Source organism: Teleopsis dalmanni, chromosome 2 (genome assembly GCF_002237135.1).
Source record: "Teleopsis dalmanni isolate 2A chromosome 2, ASM223713v2, whole genome shotgun sequence".
Lineage (NCBI taxonomy): Eukaryota > Metazoa > Arthropoda > Insecta > Diptera > Diopsidae > Teleopsis > Teleopsis dalmanni.
Window position 1 is genome coordinate 93,935,803 of NC_051847.1, and position 16,516 is coordinate 93,952,318.

General features: G+C 28.0%; 1 protein-coding gene across 2 annotated transcripts in view; it reads left to right on the forward strand.

Annotated features, from left to right (window-relative positions):
- Positions 1-16,516, forward strand: part of LOC119685877 (ubiquitin-conjugating enzyme E2 W-like) — a 37,296-nt gene that overhangs the window by 14,220 nt on the left and 6,560 nt on the right. Inside the window, exon 1 of one of the 2 annotated variants that reach the window (XM_038100276.1) lies at positions 16,261-16,437. The exons of the other annotated variant lie outside the window; for it this stretch is intronic. Coding sequence (XP_037956204.1) covers positions 16,306-16,437 — 132 coding nt within the window. The 5' untranslated portion in view covers positions 16,261-16,305. Of the gene's footprint in view, positions 1-16,260; positions 16,438-16,516 lie in introns of those variants that run through there. 2 annotated transcript variants of the gene reach the window in all.

The following is a 16,516-nucleotide window of genomic DNA, read 5'->3' on the forward strand; positions in this document are numbered from 1 at the left end:
AATTTATTTTTAATTTTATTGAAGTTTGGCTGACCATACAACGCTGTTTCGAGTATTACCAAGTACTCTTCATCAGTGGTCTTTGGGAATAATCGAATATTATTTAATTAGCTTATAGTCCGTATATAATTTGTTTGGACTGCAAGTGCCAGGCTTAGAACTCGTGCCTGTCAAATTAGAAGCGATGACTAATCGTGTTTATCCACAAGAAGCCAAGGCTGCACAAACTTTCAATGCTCAAGTTCCAGGTTTTATTGTCACTTATTTTTATTTAATTAGTGACAACAACCAACGCACTTGCCGTGCTTTTTAAATAAGAACGAGCTTATAAACTTCAGCTTTATTTTTAGAAACACAAGTTCAGCGAATTGAAAGTTTAACTTTTGGGTTTTGCCTATTTCTTTATTTCTTTTCAAAGCTACTCTTTTTGTAGAGACATTTTGTAATGCATATTGTTTTACTTACTACATGTAAAGCGACCATTCTGGTGCTTTTTACAAAGAAGCTATGCTATGTTATTCTACAAATCCGCTTTCGCGGTTAGGAAAAGTTGAACAATATTATATTTTAACATATTGTTCTTTACTTTTCACAAGTCTAATATTTGAATAAAGTATTAGTGTTGCTATAAAGCTACGCTTTCTTTGTATGGTGACAAAGAAGCTTTATTAAAATTTAGAGGGTTTTCGAATAACAAAGAAAGAAATAAAGGACAAACACAAAAATTTATTTTCCCTATACAAAGTAAGTCTAGCTTAACAGCAACACTAATACTTTATTCAGTTATTATTGATCGTTAATAAAATTTGTTATGTTTATATTAGATATTTTTTGGACTAAGCATAATCCAGTAAAGTCATATCACTTCACTGGGCAATGCAATTTGACATTTCTTATTCAATTTTAATAGTTGATTTAATAAAATATACCTAATGAACAAATTTTTTGATATATATCTAATATATGTATATATCTAATATATATTATATTCCTATTACATTTTTAATCTATCGATAAATATATAATCATACCAGTACCAACTTAAAAAAATGTGCTTATGCTCTATAAGTAAGTCCATTGTTGCTTATACACTTATCATATCAACTGACAGCTCAGATAAGTACTTATATGGGAAAATTTTGTATTTATCACTAACTTCTTCCCAAAATATGCAAATTGAATAAGTTTGCGAATATTTATATATGTACTTTGTTTTAAATTTTTAATCGTATTTTACTAAATCCAAGATCGTTATCAATGCTTTTACAGATTGGATGTGACTTTAATATATAACTTTATCACTTCATTTCAAAAACGGCTATTAATTATTATTATTAACCTTTATTAAGGGCATTCAAACTGCGACAATGTAAAATTTTATTTCTTTTATTTGTTTTTAGTATTACGGTTTAAATAATATTGTTAAAATCTTATATTAAATATGACGTCATCATACTTTACAATACAAACGAATATAGGTTATAATTTTCCCCTGTCACTCTCCATTAATTTAAACGGATCTTGTATGTGGGAAGGATATAAATATATCTTTAATAAAGTCTGATATTAATAGCGTTCATTTACATATTTTATATGAACTCTATTATTTTTTTTCATTTTGTTTTTCATTCCTTCTCTCTTTTATACTTCACGCATATAGTTTTTTTCTTCTCTTTCTTGCACTCGTAGTTTGTAAACTACTTTAATGAAAAAGTGAACTATGAACTAGATGAGTTCATAGTTCTATGTATATTATAATTTTGGTGTAATGTACATTATTTTCTATAACACATTATTTTTTAGGTGTTATTTCAACGCGAGATCCCCGTCCATATATATGTATATAGCTTATAGTATTTGTTAAATCATTGAAATTATAACTTGTTTTAAGGTATAGTCAATGGCAGAATTTCATCAAATTGGGTATTTTTTATATTGGATGTCCACTGTATATTTGATAGGTAATACTTTCACGTTTTCTGCTTTTTAAAAATATATCTCAGCATTAATGCCTCACAATAGATTTTTGCATAAATTTATGTTTAATGGACTCACATAAAAATGTTAATTTTTCAAAATTGTGCGCAGTGGGTCTGTTGTTGAAGGAAAATAAGAACACCAAGAATTCGGTGAACTATTTTAAATTCGACACATGTAGAAAGCAGGCACTTCTTTTTTATTTTATAATATATTTATATGAATTCTTTTAATATTAATATTAATGATATACATATATTTATAAATTCATATGTTGTTTATAGCGAAATATATGCGTTGTTTTCTTTTGAAAAGTAAAACAATAAAAATTTTATAAAACAATAAAATTCAACACCTTTGTTTTTAATTCACTGTAATATTCCATAAAATAACGTAGTATATTGTATAATTATTAAATAAAGCAGATGTTATAAACAGATATAGTAAGCAATACAATTATTTATATACTACGTAACACACTATACGAAATATTATTGTAGTTGCAAGTTTTCTGTCTGTAAAAATATTAAAATTTTCCTTAAATTAATAAAACATTTTCTTATCTGCTTAATTTAATTAAGTGTGCATTATAAATATAAAATTAAATTTTCAAATACACAGGAATTTCATTCATTTTCAATTTATATAACTTGTATCTCACAACATTTATCGGAAATAATTAAGTAGATGAGTATAATATACTAATATAATGCCATCAATTAGGGTGTAGAATGTAATTGGCTTTTAATGTCAATATTGTTTATTTATTTATCGTATTTACCGCAAAATTAATATATAAAAATTTCTGCTGTTAATTTTTTAAATAATAAAAATAAAATTCCGTGAAAAGTGTGAATTGAGGTAGAAAACAATTTATATTCCTTAGAAATTATAAATAATTAGTTAATTGCATAAAATAGATTTGTCATATTATTTAATAAATATTTATATTAGCAAAATTTACTTAATACAGTGCAACTCCTATAATTCGAACTACTTAAAGTTCAAACTTTTTAATTCATCACAATTCCCTATTTGTTTTATCTTGAAGACGTAAGCCACAACAATTTGAATTATTAACCTTTCATAAATCATGTCAATTTCAAGTATCCTTTATAATCTAGATTTTTTAAAAACTATTCGGAATTTCTGTCCAATGTGGGTTGATGTTGGGAACTAAAGCAATCACACTTTTAACATAAAATATAAAGTGAAAGCATTGTATGCATTTCATGTCAGATAATATGTAATCAAGAGTATGTAGATATAGTTTTATATTTTGCATTTGAGAAGTTTAAATGTAATAAAAATAAATAAAACTAATTAACGCTTATAATTCAACAACTTTGTAAATCAAACCTTCCATCATTTGAACGGATTTGCTATTCATTTGGGCATCAAATTATAGGGGTTCTACTGTATTTCCAATTTTAATTTAAAAATTATTATTCAGGTTTCATTATTTTATTTTATTTATTTATTTATTATTATTCATTTACTTTTTTAAATAAAACAACAAGTACGATTTCACATTATTACACAGATAATTGTATTAGAAAACAATCATAAATGAATTCTATCATAAATACTAGCAAATTATTTACTTATTTACATCTTGTAAAAATATTAGCTACAATATTATAAAATTCGCTAATAGGCGAATATTATATCTTGTAATAACACATATATACACGACTTAATGATCTAATAATGCCGATCATGAATATACATACATGGTCCCTAATATATTCTTAATATCTTCGCATATTTAATATTCAATAGTCCAAAATATTTAAGATATATAATTGATTTTAATCAGCTTTGATTGTCAAATTATTATTAAATATTACCACAAGAAGTAGCAAGTTTTATAATCGTTTTTTTGTATATTGTATATAATGTTATAATTTTAGAAAAATCAGATTGAAAACACCACGATTTAATCAATTTTTCGTATATATTGTATATTATATAAATCAATTTGACCTCATCATTCGTTCGGGTTACTTTCAATATTTTATCTTCAGTTACATTATATATATATTTTAGCTAAGAGTCTACATCATTAACTGATATAGTCGTCTGCCAGAGCTACTGTAGTACATATTATTTAGATGATTTACATATTATTTATATTATTTATATATTATTTATATATTATTTATATATTATTTATATATTATTTATATTATAATAGCGCATATTATTTTTAGTAGTGCTAATGCATTTATATTAATATATATTATATACATATATATTAATATCAATAATTAATATATATATTAATTATTAAATATAGATATTGTTTATATTGCATCTTTAATTGTCACTTTCTGTTCCAGATAGAAGTACGATAATTAATTAGTTCATAATTATTTGTAATAATTAGTACGATAATTACAATTGTTTGTAGTTTATAGCACAATATGTAATAATTTGACTAATGAAAATAATAATGAAATTAAATTTGAAATTGGTGTTTATAGCAACACTGAAATCTTATTCAATTGTCTGACATTTAAGAGAGAAACCGCTACTAACATTAGCGATTCGACAGTCAAGTTTCCTAAATCACGTATATCGGCTGATTTAAGTATGGTCATACCTAAACCTTTCTTTATGATGATTAAGCGGTGTCCACACATAATGAATGGGACGAGATTTAGATCTTGCGATCAAATAAATAACAGTTTATAGTGTGTTTAGAATGCTTAGTCACTTGCAAATAAGTAAATCATCAGTAATAGAATCAGTAAATCATTAAAACTATAAATACTTATATTGCCCCGACCTAAAAGCATGCTGTGTTGCTCCAAGCGATTAGTTAATCGCTTAATCGTGTCGCTTATAATATCTCACCGTAACATATAATTTACCGAAATATCGCTTATCACGTCTTATCCCTTATTGTGTCTTGATTTCTTTTCCTAGAAAAAAAAAATTTTTAAGTATTTTACGCTTGAAGGATGTAATTCATTGTAAAGATAGTTTTGTGTGTATTGACATTTGGTTACTTTGTGTCATAGATAAGACTTGCACACTTAAATACTTGAAATATCAATATAAGAAACTAGTTCTATTGATTGACTAATTCATAGTTTATTTAAAATTTTTTTATTTGCAAACTCTTCACACTGCTTTAAATCAAGAATATTAAATCTCAATCAAAGGAACTACAGCAAATATGATATCGAATGAAATCTACAACTTCATAAAAAAAAAAGATTGGAAAGACGATTTTTGTGAAAAAAATATCGTAGTTATCGCGATTTCTATCTAATTTGCACTAGCTTTTCTCACGAAAATGTTATCACCGTCGTAAAAAACTTACCAAAATCTATTAGGACCGGTCATTAATATTCATTGTTGCATTTCCAAGTATTAAAAAAAAATTATTTTACACAAATTTAATTGGAATTGTCTTTTAGCCTTTCGATATAGCTTTTGTTTCTGTCCTCCTAGGTGAAACATAGATCCTCTATTATCAGTCTTAATTGATCTTTGTTATAGGAATAGACAGCGGTGTCGTTATATAAATAATGGACATCTTTTAACTTTCGTTTAACTGTTTCCTCCAAATCATGGTCGGTATACCAACTACAATCCAAAGAATCTCATCTTAGTACTTATCGCACAATATTGCTATTTGATACTTTCAAAGTGTGCCCTATCTAGTCCTATTTGCATTCCTTATATTCTATGTATATAGTTAAGTTTGCTATAGTTTGGTTTGTTAGAGCCCACAGATTAATATTAGAATTTCTTTGGAACTACCGGTTAAGCAAGATTTTTTGTAGACATAAAGGTTTGAGTTTCTGACTGGATTGCAGGATACTCTTCCATGTACTATTTTATAAAGGTATTGAATTTGTGTAGTTTTGTGGGTGTGCATTTATGGCCATATCTGATTTTTTTAAGTTGAATAAAGATACCTTTAAGCACAAATGATATTGTGTCTAAGCGACTTATATTTATTAAAATTAAGTTAATAATTTTTTTTTATTCAATTTTTTATATTAAAAAAAATAAAATTTTTTTGTCTCACAAGAAATTTTCAAATAAATTTGTTTGATATTGCCAAGTTTAATTTATTCTTAAATTCATATAACCGAGCTTAGTCACTAATTGTGGTTAGAGAGAATCTATTTCACTTTTTTTCTTGCTAAAAAATAATTTGTTGAGCTCAGCTCGTATCAGCTCAACTCATTTCAGAAACAACTGTAAATCACACAACTGTGTATGAATAATTAATAAACAATTGAAAGTAAATCTTATATAAAATTGTTTTTTACATTTGCCTTTATATATAATATATATAGTATTATAATTACGTAATTATAAAATTACATAAGTATATTCATTTTAATTTCTACTATAATTATACATTATAATTATAATTACTGCAGCTTGACTGATTGCTACGATATATCGTTGAGCCGAGATGTGATTCTCAGCAAATTTAAAAAAATAAATAAAAGTTTTATCAAATAAATAATATTTTTTTACAATTTACTTATAAAGTCATATAAAAATCGCTTAAATAAAAATTCAACGATTTCAATTTCTTTTTTATTATTTTCAGTCATAGAATAGATATCTTTTTTAAATACTGAAAAAACTACTTCATTAATAATATGTTGTTGATGCTTCCTTTTTCGATAACAAAAATTACTTATTATCAAAAATATACTTTTGATATTTGCATCATTTGAGGATGTAGATGAAAATATTTGTTTTCAATCATTTTACTTTCATTAAGTGATCTTGCGGAACTAAAATAAACATAAAATATCATAGAAAGATTACTGGGTCCATCACACCCAGCCCAAATGACACACCATACAGTGTTTTTTTTTAGTATAATGATTTTTCGCTATTTACTCTAGCGGACTTTCAATGCGATCACATACGACAGTTTTGTTTGTTGATATATTCATTAAGCGAAAAATGGAAACCCATTACTAAAGAAAATTCAGTACGAAATATACCTTCTGCGGAATCACTATTTTTATAGTAAGTTTTTGAGAAGATTCATATTTTTAAGTAAAAACTTATGGACTTAATGAAGTTCCCTGTTCTAAGGAATTTTTCTTGCTATATGCCGATATTATTATGAGATATCGTTTTAAGATGTATAGTTCTTAGTTTTCGATTTATCCGTGTTGAATAATAAGAATGAATGGGGTACTAGCTCTCACTTGAGCAGAGCACTGCGACCATGATTGATCTTTTGTGCTACAACAGACCCTAACCGAATAGAAGACATTCCGCCTTCCGGATGAAGGCTAAAATGTCGGTCGTTGAGGACCTTCTAATGTCGGAATGTGAGAACCCAGTGACCTCCTCCTGGGCCAGATCAAGGCTGGGCAGTCACATAGAATGTGTCTGGATATCTCTTCTGCTTCTGAGCAGAGTCTACACTCTTTTTCTTCGGGCAGACCCATTTTGTTGAGGTGGTAACGTAGTGCGTGGTAACCCGTTATCCATGTTTAAAGGTATTCACTTTTAACATTGATGACACTAACAAAACGTGCTTCTGCCAACTAGTATATGCAATTTTCACATTACAACATAAACCACTGGTAATATTGTAAGATCGGAGATACTAAACTAAACATAAGATACCTTAAATAACAGATGTCTTTAAGTCGATGCTATAAAATCAATGCTATGCAATGGATAACCCTTTTTAAAATAGTTTAAAAAAGAGTACGATAATCAGGTAGCTAATATTTTACAACACGATATACATAGGTAGGTGATGGTTAGTACCGATCTCGCTTAAGACATTAAACTGGTATTTATTTGCAATATACGCATAGTCTACAGAGTATATATTAAACTCTTCTCTTATCCTAAATCTGAACAGATCTACTTTAAAAGCACTCATAGAAGTGCGGTTATAGCTTTCAGCAACTGCCTATTACAGACTATTTATGTAAGACATAGAAACATCCTTACGTATGTTTGAATAATATTCTACACTTATACAATATAGTAAGAGTATTATCAGTCAAAAATTGATCAATCGAATTGAGTGAAACGAATCCTTTAGCCCGGATATAATAGTCCATAAATGGACGCAGTGTTACTAACAACAACTAATAATATTCCACAGACTTAAAGTCAACTGACGTTACCCGCCCTTGATGTATTCAAAATAAATTATACGTTTATTTTCTGCTCTATTAAAGATATATATAGATATGTGTACAACTAATAGCCATCAAGCGATTCACCGGTGTTGCACGAAAGTGCATAATTGGCAGCGATTTCGGTCAGGGTTCATGCGTCATTCACGTGATTCAATATTTGAAATGAAACAATAAAATTATTAAATAATATATAAATATGTAATAAAACCACTGCCTTACAATGCATATTTTTTTAGGTATAATTTTCATTTTATTTATTTCACATATAATTATTTTTTTATAAATTTAATTATATTTTCATTCGTAAAGCAGATTTTAAACGCTATCAGCTGGTATGTACGTGATTATTGTGTACGTCGAGTGCATTAAAGTGGAATATACTCGATGTGTTGATGACGTTAATGAAATGCTGATTTTTCATATATGAAGATGGAGAAACCTCAAATTGCCAATCATATAGACTATTAAACGATTGTTTACTTATTCAATTGGATCGATTCTACTCTGCTAGTTTCATTCAACTTGACTGTATAGTTTAAGGTGGAGGTTTGGCCCACTTGGGCAGTCTATGGTCTTACAGCACTATAAGTTGAAGTGCTCTATAAGATTTGTGTAAACAATACAAAATTATGAAGCCAAACAAATAACAAGGAATGAGAGCTCTCAGAATGTTCTGACATTCACCTTGGGTTTGGCTTTTGTGTATTAAAAAAGTGTTGCATGTCGCTTTTGATATGCATGCTTCCTCGTTGTTAAGTTTGAATAAAATGATTTTATCAAGTTTTTTATTAAATTCATTGTTAATTACTTGGTTTTAAAAATACATAGTTCTCGTATATATGTAGGTATATTAATATGTGATTATATTTTATATTTGTCAGACATGATAAACAGTGCCACCACTTATATGGTGGAAAAATTAATTTTTTTTCTGAGAAGATCCTAAAAACTTAACTTTCTCTGCCTTTGACGTCATTAAGGCTAATGACGAATATTTACTGATTAATTATTTCAGATATTTCGCAATAAATGAGTCAACCCACAATTTGTTTGCTGATATCTCTTAATTTGTTAACAGCATTTTCAATAATTTTTTAACACCAGTTAATGTTGATGTATGCGATTTAAATAAATTTCCAAACAATGCAAATTGAAGACAGCTTCAATGGTGCCGCGAGCTTAACTTAAATAGTATCATAACTTTTTGGTGACCACATAAAACATATATATTCATATATAGTATTACTATTATTTATTTGTTTTGAAGACCATGTGGCGCCGTTATATGTATAAAACCCAGTGCATAATAGGCCATCTATTATACCCCTTTCTACACGACTCGGCAGCATTTCTTAACGTTTGTAAATAATTAAAATATTTTTTTGTTATTTATTTACATTAATATTGTTAACATTATTTTACTTCTGAACATCTGAACAAATGCTGAAAATATTTTTAAGTTTAACATTTAGACTTTTTATTGTTTTTATTGCTAAAAACACTTAAAAACTAATTTATTACTCATTAAGTATTTTTATATTTATTACTATTTTCTAAAATTTGTTGCATAAGAAATGGAAATATTAACTGAAAGTAATTTTCAAAATTTTTAAACAATAAAACAAAGTGTTTTTTTTAGAAAGATATTTGATTTTTAAAGTGAAATAAAACTTATTGAAATCATGATAATGGGTATAAAAATATTGTTATTGAAAAATACTATATGCCATTAATATCTGAATATGAGGTCTCCAGACTGAAAATACTTCACATAGAAATTCTAATAATATAATCAGAATATAAACTGAAAATAATTCAAAGGAGTAAGATCTCGCTAATACGAAATCCAATCCATAGGATTATAACATGAAATTATGGGTTAATCGAATATTTTTAGTAATATGAGTAATCTGATTAAATTCGGTACTATTTGGTACGCTACACTGTCTTATTAAAATAAGAGAGTGTTTCTATGGACCGTTATGTTCTGATCGGTAACATCTTTAAAAGAGATGTGGTTGAGTGATTCCCTCAGCCCATATAGAACACCAAAGTGTATATATATTGCAATAGCAAAACGTGTTGAATATAAATTATCAATGTTATCAACCTAAAAAGCAAACTTCTTAGAAAAACCCCTTTATAAAAACAATTGAAATAATAGTATTAATTGCTTTGCTTTAAATAGTTATTGTAAATATATTTTACAAGATTAGGAATGAAGATAACACCATTCATATTGCACAGAGATCAGTTGTCAGACTTCTTATTGTATGATTGGGATTGTATGATCATAAATTTTAACTAAGGATGTGTATTCCGTCATATTTTTAGCACGCTTGTTTTTATAATTCCCTTTCCTATACGACTTCTCGCAATTGCTTGCTTGCCTTGTTTAGTTTTGTATATAGATATGGGTAATAATCGTATGTGTAATATGTGAAGAAATGCCTATTCATAATCAACTAAAAAACTAACACTAATAACTTTTGTTTAGATATATATATCTAAACAAGTAAAACAAGTAATATATCTAAATAGGAGAACTGTTAAGGCCATTTTATGCAGGCAGTTATGGTGACGTTAAAAATTTAAGAATATGAGCAAGTGGAAAATTTCTAGGCTTTGGTCATAGTGACAAGCCTATCTCTCTCTCTCTAGTCAAAACAGTGTTTTATATTAATAAACATCAGAATTTGCACCTTTGTGCTCATAGATCCGCACAAATAATATCATTTAGACACAATCAGAAAATTAAAAAAATTGTGATAATGGAACGACATCGACTATTGTGATTTGACTAACTGCATAACATGCTTTTAGGGTCATGACCCGAAAGAGCGTAAAATTACCGTTCATACAACTGTCTATATATCACAACCTAAAACAAAAACATTATTTTTTTGGTTAATTTCGGTTTGACGTCTTAATCAGTGTTATGCCAAGAAATCCACTTAGGCTTTTAGACCCATTGTGCTACCGTATAATTAAAAAGTCAGGGGTTAGAACAACTTAAAACCTTTGCCAAAGCTTATAATGCTATTTAGAGGGAGTTGTTAAATAGTTATCATTACTCAAATTTTTTTAAAGCTAAATAGAAAGGTAGATACAATACTTTCTATTATGTTAATAAACCAAACATTAATAATTCTAAATATTATTTCAAGGATTAATGTCTAGTTCAAATATTTTACTTAGAAATTGGCATAATTTTTTTATGTATTGGTTTTGTATTAAGACGTGGCTCATATTTATTTTAAGTTAAATTGAAGCAGTAGGTAAGGTTACACAAAGAAAATATCATCGGTGTTACGCAGTTATTGACATTTATGAAGTTCATTTCTTACTTATATTCAACTTTTTTGCTTTAACTCAGATTTAGTTAATAATTTAATTATTTTTAACATAAATCTATTTAATAGTAGAATGTGATAGACATCTATTAGGCGTGGCAAAACATACTCTACTAAATTACACATTACACATTTTGCATTTCCATTGAATTCACGCATTCTGATATTTGCCTTTTACACGCGAATGGTGACACTCACCGACTCACGCCTTGGGACTGGACTGGGCTTGTCAGCTAAATTAAGTACATAATCAGTTTGTTAATTCAATGCCTTGAAATAATTTTATCTTTAATTGTTAGCTGGTTAATGGGTACATTACTTAATTTATATTCATTGCTTCTTAATTAAAAAGCATCAGTGTTGGCATTTACTATATCGTCAATATCAAGTCAATTAATTTGAATACAACCAACTACCATGACCAGCGCAAGATACAAAATTGTAAAAAGGGAAAAATTGAAACTAAAACAAAATAAATAAAAAATAAAAAATTCGTTTTGCCTTGAACTCAGCCTTAGCCCTTGACAGATACAAAAAATTAAAGAAAACACAATTTAAGTCAACACTTCAACAAAAATAAACAAAAACGAAATATTCTTCTCAAAACAAGACTGAGATACTTTATCTGTATCTACTGTTGCTTAACTCAAAAAGTGCATGTCAAGAAGTATAAAAATAAAAATATATTTTGTAAAAATTTTAGTTTTAAGTTTTCCCCTAGCAACCGCGGAAAATTTGGCAGTTTTTCAAATGCATTAATTTTTCACTTATTTTAATTACAGTTTTATTTAGTTTTTTTTAATTTTAAATAATTTAAGTTATTTTAACAAATTTGTCTAGTATTTACGTCAACCTACTCTGCTTCTGTTTATTGCAAATATAATGAAATATTTAAACATATTTTACATGTAATTAAATTATTTAATGTGGAAAATGATTTTCACTTACATTCTGATTTATTCTAGAGCACTTTGAAGCAGCTTTGAAATAATTGCAATTATTATTGTATTATTGCATGCTGTGACTGTAGCTGTCATAGTTTCAATTCACTATTACTAAAGCTCCTTAATTACTTTTTATTATTTATATGCCAAAGGTCAATTGGCACTTATGAAGTATCTTGCATCTTTCCGAATGATTGACACATCACATGTGTTCTCGTATTAATTTTTCTCTCTCTTATATTACGAAACTAGTAACAATTTTTAATCAAATGAACAAGAAGTGATAAAAAAATTAAAAATTATTATGCATTTCAATTAGAAAGTATCTATTTCTTTTTGATAAAATCTTGCCGTGTTCCCTTGTAAAATTAACTTTGTTATAAAGCATAAAAACAGTGGTACTCCTCTATACTTTACTTAAAGAGGTTGTTTTTTAATGTCACTGGAGACAATAATCAGCGGACTACTTTTAAATGAGTTCAATGTCATTTAAACTAATTGATATCATTACATAGATATACGTCTCAAGTATACAAATGATATACATTTATATGGTATATTAACAAATAAACGAAGAACCCTGTTATAAAGCACTTTATACTTAGTTTATGAAATAAACCAACATCCCAGTCTATCTATGAAAGCATTATTCTGATTTCGTTAACGCGCTGTCAACAGACAACAGATTTCTAAAGCCACAGTGTGAGACTTGAACCCACTAAAACCACCTCCTAGGAATGAAAGGAGAAGATTTCCACAGCAATGTGGAAACTTCATTCCAGTAATCATGGGAGAGAGGAATGAGAAAATAGATTTATTACCTAGTGAACTAGGCTCATCTAAATCAGAAAGCAAGGGCATGAACTAGGTAGAAAGGACGATATAGAAGGGGAAGGGGTTACGACTAACCAGCGGGGGTTGAATCAACAATATACTTTGTGACTAGGGTCACGAAAGCCGCGGTTATATAAGGGGATAGTGGAAAGGTTATGGTCCACTTCATCGAAGTAGTGTGCCAGGTATTGGGGGGGTTATAGCGCAAAGCTAGAACAAGGTCTTCTGAAAGAGTGTGAAGAGTAGAGACGTCGGGGGGAAGGTCATGGAGCCGGGTGAGATACCTGCGAGCGAGTGACAGAAGATACTCGTCAACACGAGTGATCTTGGCATTGTTGTAGAGAGTTGATATGGAGAAGTGCTTGCCATTACGCTTGCGCTTGTAGTTAGTGCAATCGCGAAGACTAGACCTTTATCACTGTATCATAATCACTATAAAAACTTTACAACTTGGAATCTCGATATCTTGGGAAATAAACTATAATAGCATATAGGATAGTGGAGAAATTGATCATAATAGCAGATTATTCTAAGAACCGTTGTCAATTCTGCATGCCTCATAAGTCGTAATCACCCCAGGTATATTTATATATCTGTGCTTAGATTTCTATAGTTGGAGAAACTAAAAATATCACATTTTATTCATATATTGGAAGTAGTGTTTCTGTACCATACAAATAATAAATACAAAAATAGGAAACTATGAAGAATATTCCTAATTTTATTTCATGACAATGGTTTGTTCGGTTGAGTTTTTATGATTTCTCAAATATATTTATCTATTGAAATTTCAATTGCATTCGCTAATAATACGTAAACAGGTCTTGTGCTCTATAAGAGGTTGTATAACTTGGTTGGTAGTCAGAATTGGTTTCCTATGCTTTTCGTGCTTTTTATTGACTTCTAAGCAACTCTCTAATAAAAGTTCATCAGATTAAAGTTATTATATATCGTTTTTATATGTTAAGGTTAATGTGTCGTTGAAACGTGTATTAAAATCAAATAATTATAAAGCAGACTCTTAAGATAACGAATTCTCTATGGTATATACGAAACTCACTAAGCGAGGATTTTCTTGCTATATCAACATATTTCAGTAGTTAATGTTGAAGTCACTACTCTCAGCATATATCTTAAGATGTTCCAACTTGAATTTTATTTCATTCAGAGTAAGATGAAACATAACATGTTTTATCAGTATAGTCATTTAATTTTTAATGGAGCCCTCAGATATTATCGTCAGAAGCCTTAGTTTCTTATAACACCTTGAATTTAAAATTATAATGTAATGAAGCTTAGAAAACTTACTACAGTCAAAATTCCATACAGCATGGAATTAATACTACCTATCAGCATGGAATTTTTTCGTAAGCAGGGATCGAAATCCATATTTATTTCAAAAATTTTCAAAAAAAAAAAAGTAGCAACTAACAGTTATCTAAATTCTAATTTAAGTATATAGTTATCATTTTAATAACTTTCATCTTTAATATTATGCATGCTTTATATAATATATACGCTTTTTAAAATGAAAGGCAAGAAATAGTAATTAGATTTGGTTTATATTACATTTTTCAAAAATAATAATCATTTGTGTGTTTTAAAATAAAAAGCAGCGTGTATGAGTAATGTGGAAAAATAAAAAGCACATAATAATAATTATTTTTGAAAAATATAGTATAAAGCATATTCAATTATTTTTTGAGTTTTATGTTAGAAAGCTAATAATAAGAGTTATTAGTTGACTTTTATTTTTTCAATAATAACTGTTACGGTCCCTGTTCATAACATTAAAGATTTGTTTTATAATAATTATGATTTTAAAAGATTTGCACGGACTACAGTAATTACTAATCTTTTATCTGCTATCCCTTACTTAGGTATTGATTTAGTCCAATGAGTATGAAGAGGATTTGCAGTTGATAATGCCACATTAACAATATTCTTTTTAAATCGTGTTAGTATTAGTGCCCATTGATTTCTTAACTGCCGGTTGGCTTTTCTCGCCCTTAACGTCATATATATTATATCTTCAATCTACAGTAAGTTTTGGATTAAGAAATAGTGACATGGATTATTTCAAATATGTTTTAACAATTTTGTTTCTCTAGCATCGCAGCTTTTGGCATTTAATACTAACAGTTAAAATTATTATTATTTTTATTGAATTATTTTTAGCAGTCTGAAAGTAGTATAACAGGTCGGTAAATGTTTAAATTTATTTATCAGTTTATTTTGCGCATTTATCTGATAAGAACTTAATTGTTTAATAACTTGTTTTTTCATTTTGCTTGCAATGCAAACAAATTAAAAAATGAAAAAAATTGCGATAAAATTGCTTAGACCAACAAATGGTCTATACTATATACGTATGAGTATGGAGGTAGACTTATCGATCAGTTGATTGGTACTCCCTTTGAAAAATTTTCAGTGAAAGGGGTTCGTACTATTGAATGAAAACAACAGATAACAGTACAACAGCAGCAGCAGTCTACTCCTTAATTAAAAGCTAGTAAACGCTTGTCTCATTTTGCAATCTTATCGAAGCAGAAAGAATATAAATGTGTAGTAAAAATATATCAGAGCATTATGTACTTTCACTTCCCCACTTCCACTTCGCACACTTAAAAATAATTGCCTTTTTATGAAAAGCTTTTACTTCATATCGCATTTTTTATTTACTTTATTTTTGCCAGTAACGGAAAAATTGTAAAATTACTCTCACGGCTGAGTACAAATTATCGCAATTTTAGAAGCCAGTAGACTTCTTCGAAGCGGAAATTTATACAGAAAATACATTCGAAATTTACACGGCGCCTAAAACGTTACATTGCGACTAAAGGGAACTTCCTGAGGTGTCGGTGAAGTGTAAATTTTGACCGAAGAAAGTGTAAAGTTCATAGTACATTAAAAACCAAAAGAGGGTCTGAAAAGATCAATAAAAATGTGTTAAAAACTTTGAAAAGAAAATTTTAAAAATAAACAAAAAAAAATTAAATTAATAAACTTAAGCATAAATAAATAAAAACAAATACAGCAAATATGTTAAAAATTTTTAAAAATAAAAAAGACAAACCGACTAAATCGGAAATTATCACTGAAACAAATATACCGACGAAGTCGACTACTACAAAATGTGGAAAACCTTTAGTACTAGACAACCATCGCTGGGAGGCAAGTATATAATAAAAAAAAAAAAATTATTTTAAAAAAAAAAACGCTATATAAACAAAAAAACATTTTTAAATTTCTT